Source organism: Meleagris gallopavo, chromosome 14, assembly GCF_000146605.3.
Source record: "Meleagris gallopavo isolate NT-WF06-2002-E0010 breed Aviagen turkey brand Nicholas breeding stock chromosome 14, Turkey_5.1, whole genome shotgun sequence".
NCBI lineage: Eukaryota > Metazoa > Chordata > Aves > Galliformes > Phasianidae > Meleagris > Meleagris gallopavo.
In genome coordinates, this window is record NC_015024.2 from 1,456,917 (window position 1) to 1,466,614 (window position 9,698).

Sequence of the window (9,698 nt, forward strand, 5' to 3'; positions counted from 1 at the left end):
GGTGAATTCAGGAGAAGCCAGAAGTTAATTGTATAACGAGTTTTCTTTCTGCTTTCCAGGAATAAACACTTGGGCTGGGATTTGTGCACAGTGATAGGGCATTGTGAGGAGGAAGGCTTTCCTTGTATGACATAAACTGCTCTTCTGTGTTGTTTCCTGTACAATGCCTTCCTCTAATGCCATACTACACCAGAGATTAAACCCTTTTCTGTAAAACCTAGAGTATTAAATGGACCAAATTCAGCCCTGGAGTAAGTGGACTCCTGTTGCACCCCATGAGAAGCGAACCTGGATTTAGCCCATTTTGTGTTGCAGGTTTCACAGGCAGGGTCATCAGTCAGAGCAGCACTTTGCCAAGAGCTGCAGTCAGGATTGCTGCAGCACCTCCTGGATCCAGGCAGTCCATGGCTGGGCTGTGCAGGCTGCCAGGCTGCAGGCCAAGACATTCGAGCCCTGGCTGGGCTCCACCACTGGGATTTGGTTGACCAACTCATCTCAGGTCCTTCTGTCTGGCAAAGTAATATCAGAAATTTCTGAGAAAATACCACACCTCACGTCTCTGATTATATGTTTGAGCAAGCTAATACTTCAGTAGCCAATATTGTTTCAGGGTTTTATTGTTGCTGTAGTTGCGTGGTGTACAATAGAGCAAATGCCTTTTCAGAGTAGAGCAGTCATTTAATACGCATTTTTACAATAATTGGCATCATATTCATATTCATAACTCAAATTTGAGCTGCTGCAAAGTACGCAAAGTACAGTTATACAACAGTTAGGAAGCAAAGGCACTTCAGGAAAATACCTTGCCAATTAGAGCTGAGAAAGAAGAGTAGAAGAGTGCTCCTGTTCCCAAAAGGAAAGCTCTTTTCTACAAACCTGGCATGCTCTGTCAGATGGAAGCAGTCACAATAGGTCCCTCTTCTTCTGGGATGAGCTACTTGCTCTGCCAGCTGCTTTTTACTGTACCTGAGCTACTCAGATGGTGTTTTTGAAGGAATGCATGATCAGTTTCTCATGGAGCTGACTTGAAGCCCTGCAAAGTGTCTCCCACTGCAACCAATACCAGAGGATTAGGAGAGTGTGAGGACTGAACCCTGGTGATTTGCAGTAAAATTTTCCTTTTTCATCAAGTTTTGTCTTCATTTTTAACAAATACCAGCTGAAATGCTGAAGCTTTGTTGTAAACACACAGAGATGTGGTGGGTGCACCATCCCTGGAGACTTTGAAGGCCAGGCTGGACCAGGCTCTGAGCAACCGAATGGAGCTGTGCACGTTCCTGCTCATTGCAAGGGAGTTGGACTAGATGACCTTTAAAGATCCTTTCCAACTCCAAGGATTCTATGATTCTATTCCTATCCCTTTCAGAACCAATAAGCCCTCCAAATGATTGCATTAAGATCCAAATTGTGTTTTCCTTACAGGAACCTTTTTCATAGTTTCCTTCTGGAGTGTGTTGCCCAGACAGATAGTGAAACTGTAGGAATGACTTTCCTTTGGTCAGGTCTACATTTTGCCTTTCAGTGACGTCCTCTAAACAATATACTTCTTTTTTTTTTTTCCCAATTGAAAAACAAACAAACCCTAATTCTTGCTAAAATGTTTGTATACAGTCACCAGTCTATGCCATACCACTACTAAGAGCCCCTAAGCTGGTTTTGTTCCTAACCCTATTTGTCATTTTCCTTCAGGCCAGTTTTTGCTGTATGCAGAGGTGATGACGGCCGCCTGGCTGATGCTGCAGCGCCAGGCTCACCCCCCAGAGCTGCTTCCCCTGCTCACTGAGCAGCATGTAACACAAGCCACGCAACCACTGTGCGTTGGAGCAACGTAAGTGGAGCATCAAAGTGGGGCTCACACGAGGCAGCATTAACCCCATAGGTGCACTTTCTCAGACAGTGCTTTGCCCCATGCTGCAACCCTGTGGTGGTCAGAGGGCTGGGATGCAACGTTCATCCTTCCAGGAGCACTGCACATGTTCCAGCAGCACCGGCAGGGGATGAAGGAGGGCCATGATTAAGTGGATCCAGGCAGATTTGAACATGAGAGCATGGCTGGACAGAGAAGAAGAGTCACACATCCACTGCCCAGTTAATTTTAATTATAATATCTGTACTTGCATAGGTAATGGATGAGATGAGACCGACAGTGGAATTTGGACTGGAAGTGCCATGTAATAATATGACTGCTGTAACACACCTGACTGTGTCTGTCGTAAGAGGCTGAAACACACTCCGTTCCTTGCTAGCTCATCTGCCCTGGGTGAAGGGAAGTCATGCTCCTGGATCTGTGGAGAGGAGAGGGACTTTAGCAAATCTGAGAGGAAAGGATCATGTGCACATCAGCGGGTTATTTCCCCTTCCACGAGTTGCTGTTTTAAAATGCTGATTATTTAAGGCAGAAAATGTTACCATATGTGCTGCAGGGTATTTCTGCTCTGGCAGGAGCCGTGGTAGCGTGGCTTTGGTCATGGACTGGGCTTTCTGTTCCCTATTGTGTCAGTCTGATTCTCAAGGAAGGCTCTATGTCCATGTGTCTCTCTGCAATCAGAAACTGCAGAATGAGAGAGTTCAGCCCAGCTATCCTACAGTGCCTCAGCAAACTGACAGGTGTCCCCAGGAGAGGTGCTGCGTGGTATTTCAGCTGCAGTGTGGGTCAGCCGGTGTTTCCATAAATGCTCCCGTACTGTGGATCTCCACTGTAAAACATGAGGTCAGTTCACATGAAGGTTTGGGACAGGAGTTCTCAGAATGCGAACTTGTTTGCTCTCAGGAAACGTGCTGAAGATACAGGAGTGGGAGTCATTAAGACAATGTGTGATTGCTGTGCTGTGCTGGCTTGACTCATGCCCATCACTTCTGCGGAAAGGGAACAGCAGGGTTTTGTGTTTGCAGCTGTGGGAAAAGTTTAGCCCAGCTTAGATAACAAGGAAAGTACTTAGCAATATATCAGTATTTCCCAGGGTTTTCCAAGTTCCCTTTTGAAAATGGATGCAGCTTTTCTTTTATTTTTGTTTTTCCACTTTTTCAGTATTTTACTCCTTCTACATCCCTTTTCTTTTTTCCCATAAACAGGAGGGATGTGTTTGTTTTTAACAACTTAACCCTAAGCAGAACATTCCATTGCCAGTTTCCTGGCTGGTGTGCAATGGAAACCCATTGGTGAAGGTCTGAAATGTTGATTGCTGGTGTGTGGCAGCGCCATGACCAGCACAGAAAGATCAGCGGGTGCTTAGGAACACCTTCCAGCACAACGCCAAGCCTTGGAACTGGTGCATTAGGATAAAGGAAGGGTCTAATTGAGATTGTGGGTTTCTTTTTCTGAGCATGTTTTGATTTCTGTTCCCGTGGGAGATGCCAGCAGAGGGTTCCCTGGTGTGCGGCCCACGTCTGCCCACAGTGGGGCACATGGGGTGGCCTCAGGACAAGGGCAGGAAGCTGGAGCCATCAGCCTTCATCCAGAGCGGGTTTGTGCTTTCTGAGCTCCTCTTTCAACACCCCCATGAGCAGAATTTTTCTTTGAGGCCAATGTCAAGCCCGCTGTAAACAAGTTACCAAACTTCCAGCTACGTTCCATCTCCTTTCCCCTAGATTGTAATGGTTTTCTATGGCACACAGAAGCAATACAAAAATCATCCCTTTCTTTTTCTACATCCTTAAACAACGTTCCTCCAGCCCTTGGTGAAGTGGGACTCAGGGTCTGCTGCTGCCTGGCTGTATGCAGTGGAACCCAGGCCATGCTGCTGAAACTGCTGACAGCTCTGAAGGGCTTTCCCTTCTGGCTGTTTAAAAGAAATGGGCAAGACTGCCCAGCCTCCCCAGGGAGGATCTCTGTGACTAGCAAAGGCACTCATCCATCTGGATCTCACCAAAGATTTACACGCTGAGTGGCTTTAAAATATATTTAAAACGTTTATTGAAAATCCAAGTCAAGTGAATTTTAACAAACTGTTCATGATAGAAGAAACTGACTTTTGGAGTAACTGTATTGTTTATTCCTTGTATTGCAGTAGCACCTAGAGAACCCTATTGTGCTAGATGTGGTACAGACAACAGAGGTGGTCCCTGCCCAGATGAGCTTACAGCCCCCAGCTCAGCACCTGCTGGCGGTTAACCAGCCCTTCGTTCTCCTTACTTAGCTGCACTCTCCAGGGGCAATGAGGTCAAACCTTCAAGCTTGGTTTCCCCATTACCCCAGCAGAGGAAAGATCAAGTAGGTAGGAGGTTTCGGAGAGCTGAATGACTTGCCCGTTCCCGCTGTACGTTTCTCAGACTGAGTTGTAATGTGTGCTGTACAGGCCTCGGCTGTGGCTAAGCCATGTGGGCTTCCTGAGATCACTGCTGCTCCTGGCAGAGCTGTGGTTTCCTTGTTCCCAGTGTCCTCAGGCAGAGAGGTGTTTGGATAAAAGGAAGCCTTGACAGTGGTTTTATGTTTTATGTTATTTAAAAAAAAAAAGTTTTTGTTTTGCCTTTTAAGTTCTCATTCAGTGCCTCCCCATGGATGCTGCCATATGGGGCAAAGTGGAAGGGTACAATAAAAAGCCAACCTGACATCACACACTGCCAATCATTGAAGTATCAAAAACAAAGCTTGCAAGAGCACAAACCTGTATAAATGTGGGGAGGAAAAAAAAAGGACACAGACCTGAGCACATTGGAGCATCCTGGCCCTTTGGGCAACTTAGGGTGGAAGAAACTCCACCTGTTTTTTGAGCTTGTCTCCTGGGTCACTGTCCCATCCTTTCTCACCTCCCCTTTCAGTTCTCAGAGATAGTTGGCATTTATCTCTAATAATTCACAGAGCCTCAGAGAGGTCCAGGGAGGGATGAGCGAGGAACTCTTCACATTGCTTCAAGTTTGACAAAGTTATAGAGTCTTATAGGAGCAAAAGAAGCAACAATTTCTCTAGTCCTGTGTATAGAGCCTCGAGTTTGATGTAGCTCTTACAGATTGGGAGGAAATGGGATTGTGGAATGAAGGAGAAGGGGCTCATTTGAGGGCAGAGCCCAGCTGCCCTAAGCCTCCTTGCAAAGAGCTGCGGAGAGCCACTGTGCCTCATTCAAAGGGGCATGAAAGGGGTGGGCTCCAAGAAGTAAACCCAGAGTAGAACGTCTATTTAAAGATAACAAACATGCAAGTCTGAGAAAGGGGGAAGAGAGGTCTGGATCTTGGCAGAGAAATAAGTTACATGTGGTTTCAAGCTCACGCTAGAACACGGTTCTGATGGGAGCCACATGGCTCGGGAATGGCACTGGCAGCTGCAGAGCAGCTAGCAACACGGCACGGTGTGAGCGGGGCAGAAGGACGGCTCTTCCTGCTGAGCTGCGTGTCACTTGTTACCCCCCCAATAAATAAATAAATAGCCTGAAGCCGTGCAGCCCTGGCGCAGCTCAGCAGGGCTGTCCCCAAACCTGGTCAGGGAGGCGCCGTTCGGAACGGGGCTCACAACACCACCCCGCGCCAGCTGCCCTGCCAGCAAGTCCCTCTGCCTTCAGGTGGGAGAGCTGGCTTTGTGGTTACTGGTTTTGTCACTAATGTCCTTCTGAGATGCAGAGGATGGCAGAATGGGATGAGCACTCCCTGGCAAAAGCTCAGTATCCAGAAGTTCTGCTCGGAATTCTCGAGGAAGAAGGGCTTCCTCCAGCAGTACCCCCAGGGCACAGCGTGCGTCTCTGGGGTGGGCGCAAGCTGCCCCAATGTGCTCTGAGGTTACAATGCTCAGCCTCTGCAGCTGGGAGAGAAAATCCTCCTTCCCTGCATTGCTGGGTCTGGGTGCAGCCAGCAGAGCACCACAGCCCAGGAGTCTGCAGGAGTTTGGATGTGGATGGCGGGGACCTGCTGCAGGCACAGGCTCAGAGAGGCACCACATGGGTGCAGATCCACATCCAAATTCCCACAGGTTTTTGGCTGCCAGTTGGCTGGGAGCCTTTAGTTCTACCTCAAAAAGAAACAAAACAAAACAAACAAACAAAAAAAAACAATAAAGTAAAAGGTGCATTTAAAATATCATGAGGAGAGAAACTGCCATGGAAATAAATAGCGAAAATAACAAGGTGAACATCTGTGTCACAGCAACTCTGAATTCAAGTAGTGTGCACATGCCTACAGCACTTTCTCACGGCCGCCATTGGTTCGGCCTGAGGACCAGAGCTCAGGTGGTGCCCAGGTGTTGGGACAGCCAGCTCCTCCCTGCTGGAATGGACGTGGAGAGATGGGGGGAGGAGGGCAGTGCAGTCTGTGCAGACAGTCAGAGCCGTGCAGTTCCCACCTGGCGCCCATGGGACAAGGGCACGCCAAGTTGTCTCGCCCTGCTCCCACCCATCGTGCCCGAGAGGTGGCAGCCATGCCTCAGAGCTGGAAGGGGTATTGCTTCAGGTAGTCCCCCATCCGCCAGGGCAGTGGCAGCCGCTCCACCTTGGTCGTGCAGCGGTTGATGCGCAGCCGGCAGAGGTGCTGCAGGCTGGGGATGCTGTCCCGGCGGCCCAGCGGCCGGAGGAGCTTTAGGTGCACAGCCGCTACCGCCACCTCCTTCTGCACGGGGGGCAGCGGGGCCGGCGGTGGGTAGGGCGCCTCGCTCTTGCTTTCTGTCGTGCAGGATGTGACGTAGTGCTGGATGAGGCTGACCACGTCCGGGAAGGCCAGGATGCGGGGCTTGGACAAGTAGTTGGAGTCCAGGCGGAACTTGCTGTCAGCGTACTCGATGCGCACGTTGGTGGGACCGCGGTTGGTCTTGACCGAGAGTGTGAACAGGTAGCTGGGGTGTGTGCTGTCCCGCACCAGAAAGGTACCCTCGGGCATCTTCTGCAGGTGCTGCTTGGCCTCGCTGGCTGTGATGGAGCCCCAGTACCAGCCTGGAAAAGCACCCAGAGAGCACTCATTAGGGAAGGAGCATGCCAGAGGGGCACCAGTGGGCTGGGGCTGGGACCTGCAGGGCCGGAGCTGGCCGGAGCCGCATGCATGCCGCACGAGAACACCCCACAGCCTGTACCCCAGGCCAGCTCTTACCGGACTCCCGCAGATAGGAGAAGGTCTTTGCGATGCAGAGGAGGTCCTCCTCGGGGTCTCGTGTCTGAGGTGCGCTGCCATCTGGCTCCGGTGCTGCGAAGGTGGGCGCAGGCTCTTCTGGGAAGGCTGGAACCGGGAGGGGCTGCATGATGTGCTCCGTCAGATCCTCTGCGATGCCGCGCAGCGACAGCCTTTGGATCTTCTCCTCTGCCAGCAAGGGGTGAGGTCTGAAACAAAGGGCACAGCGTGCTACTTCTCTTGGCTGTGAAGGGCTGCTCGGTGTGTGCTCCCTTGTGCTACAGTGTGCTGTGTTCTACAAGCAGACTGCAATAACATCACATTTCACACTGAGATCGGCACATGGGAATCATAGAATCACAGCACAGTTGGATTGGAAAGGACCTTCCAGCCATCCCAGCTCCACCCCTGCCATGGGCTGGCTGCCCCCAGCTCAGGCTGCCCAGAGCCCCTGCATGGCCTGGGGCACCTCCAGGAATGGCACCCACAGCTCTGGAAGGAAAGACATGGCTGAAAATGAACCCTAAGGAACAGGGGAGACATCAGCCTATTTCACCATGGAAAAGGTGCTCTGTCTGCAATACAGGTTGATGTGAAAACACCTTTGGTTTTAGATGTTGGCTTTTAATGGGTAGTTTCAGAGGCAATGAGCTTCATAGCAGCTTTCCAGCTTCATTGTTACACGCTGGAGCATTTCTGCATCTGTCAGTGACTCTTAGTCATTTACTGTACTATAATTAGAAGCAGAATTGAGAATTGCTTGGGTTGTGTCCTACCCGCTTTCTACTTAAACAACCCTGATCCAAAATGTGCTGCTAGAGCTAAGGGCAAGCTGCTCGGGTGGCAGAGCGATGGGAATCCCGGATTCAGCCAAACCCCTGCACCACACAGAGCCTGGCACTCAAGGGCACACCGGGGACACTGGTGTGATCACCAGCCCTGGATGATCACTGCAGGACACCACGGGGCTCTGAGCACCATGCCCAGGGCACAGCTCTACTCCCCAGCAAAATCCCTGCCCTCTGTCCCATCCCTGGGCTCGCTGCCCCACTCCATGTCACACATTGTGCCCCCACGTGCTCAAGGCGTTCAGAACAAAAGGTGAATGGGGCTGTCCCTACCCTGCAGAACCCACGGGGACCGCAGAGGTGGCCGCGCTGCTCTGGCAGCCCTGCAGCTATGGTGTTTTCCCTCTCGTTGGCTCCTTCTGTGCCTTCGCTGAACTATGGCCCCTCAGGGATGGACGTGGACGTTCTGTGAGGTGGCTGCTGGGGACAGGAGCGGGAATCAGAAGGGGTTGGGGAGGAAAGTAGGCTGGGCAGAGTCTGACAGCAATTTCTCCATGATTTAAGAGTGAGCACCTATCAGTGCCATCAGCCTACGCTTCTAACAGAACAGTGCTGGTGTGGGTAATGGCTGTGTGAAACCAGTGGTAGCAATCCACCTACAAAGGGAGATGACACTTGGCCACGTGAGATGTGGCAAACCCCCACCATCCTGCAGCACTTTAGAAAAGAGCATTCTTCCAGCAACGTGTCAAGCAGGCTATCTGCTGCCTTGCAGGGCATGTGACTCTAATTCCGTCATTCCTATCTATGGAGGCAGCCCCTATCTCCCCCAGGCCCCGTGCCACAGGGATGCTCTCTGTATCTCGCAGCGCACTGAGCGCTCGCTCTTCCTGGTGCCAGCTGCTGGCGCGTGGCTTCCCCCAGGCATCCCCCAAACTGTGGCTGCAGGAGAAGGGGTGCTACTCCTAAAGCCCTGTGGCCGTCCTCCTCTGTGTGCTCTCCCAAACACACATCTGCCTGCATTCCCAGGAAGGGACATTCTCTGCTCTCCCTTCCCTACAGACCAGGCACTGATTGCATGGTGCCCGGCTGGGAGCTACCCGTATCTCTGCCACCCCACACCTGTGTGTACCACTGCCCCAGTTCCAGACCTCCCCACTAATTTCTCCTGGAAGCTTTTCTGGCCCGCCAGTTCTGACTACGAGGAAAACTTTCTTTTGTCCCTAACATGGAACCATACTGGGGTTGTTTTTTTCTTTTTCTACTCCCATCTCCTTCCCCCTGCCTTATTCCTTTGGAAGGGAGTTTGGAAGGGAGCTCAGAGCGGCTCGCTGGGACCAAGGAGGGGAGGGTTTAAATCCTCCCGGTAAGCTGCTCTATAAGGAAGATGATGGCACAGAGCAGATGTGAGCAGGGAGAGCGGCTCCGACACTGGAGGGACGGCAGAGGGACAGGGCAGCGGCCGCCGGCAGCGATGTGCGGAGCGCTGCGGGAGGGTCTGCGGGGAAGGAGCCGCGGGAGCGGGCACGGAGCGCTCGGCCCTGCGTGGGACGGGGGGAAATGCTTGGAAATAAGCGCTTGTAGGAAAGAAAGCGAGGAGAGGAATGCGGGTGGCGGGCACGAGTGCTGCGCCGGGCGGGAAACTAATGTAGAAAAGTAACGTATGGGGACCGGAGAGGAGCGGCGACGGAACGTCTCCATGCGCCGGCCCTGAGCGTGTCCCAGCGCCCTGGGAAGGAGAGTTCAGAGAACAGATCCTCCGCTCAAGGCTGTGGTCGGCTCTGCAGTTACTTCCCTACTTGGTGAAACTCGGGAAGATGGTGCGACGCAGCGCAGGGACGGACTGCGGGGCCGCCGGGCGGATCAGGGCTGCGGAAGCGCCCACGGGCG

General features: G+C 52.0%; 2 protein-coding genes across 5 annotated transcripts in view; one reads left to right on the forward strand and one right to left on the reverse strand.

Moving 5' to 3' along the window:
* The window catches only part of HEMK1 (HemK methyltransferase family member 1), an 87,777-nt gene extending 83,145 nt beyond the window's left edge, over positions 1–4,632 (forward strand). For 3 of the 4 annotated variants that reach the window (XM_019619935.2, XM_019619937.2, XM_019619925.2), the window contains one exon: positions 1,690–4,632. In XM_019619935.2, the coding sequence (XP_019475480.1) occupies positions 1,690–1,832 (143 nt within the window). In that variant the 3' untranslated portion in view covers positions 1,833–4,632. The remainder of the gene's footprint in view (positions 1–1,689) is intronic. The other variant, XM_019619927.2, reaches the window with a different exon arrangement.
* CISH (cytokine inducible SH2 containing protein) lies at positions 3,897–9,297 on the reverse strand. The gene is made up of 3 exons (XM_019619940.2): positions 8,142–9,297; positions 7,003–7,229; positions 3,897–6,848 (listed from the first exon to the last, which is right to left on the reverse strand). Exons 2-3 carry the CDS (start codon positions 7,148–7,150, stop codon positions 6,346–6,348), a joined length of 651 nt encoding a protein of 216 aa, XP_019475485.1. The 5' UTR covers positions 7,151–7,229; positions 8,142–9,297; the 3' UTR covers positions 3,897–6,345.
* Between the last annotated feature and the right edge of the window lie 401 nt (positions 9,298–9,698).

Bases quoted from the DNA above. Each gene is read 5' to 3' on its own strand.
- CISH (XM_019619940.2), bottom strand. From the start codon at position 7,150: ATGCAGCCCCTCCCGGTTCCAGCCTTCCCAGAAGAGCCTGCGCCCACC. The intron at 6,849-7,002 runs GTAAGAGCTGGC...GTGCTTTTCCAG, and splicing joins CTCCTATCTGCGGGAGTCCG to GCTGGTACTGGGGCTCCATC.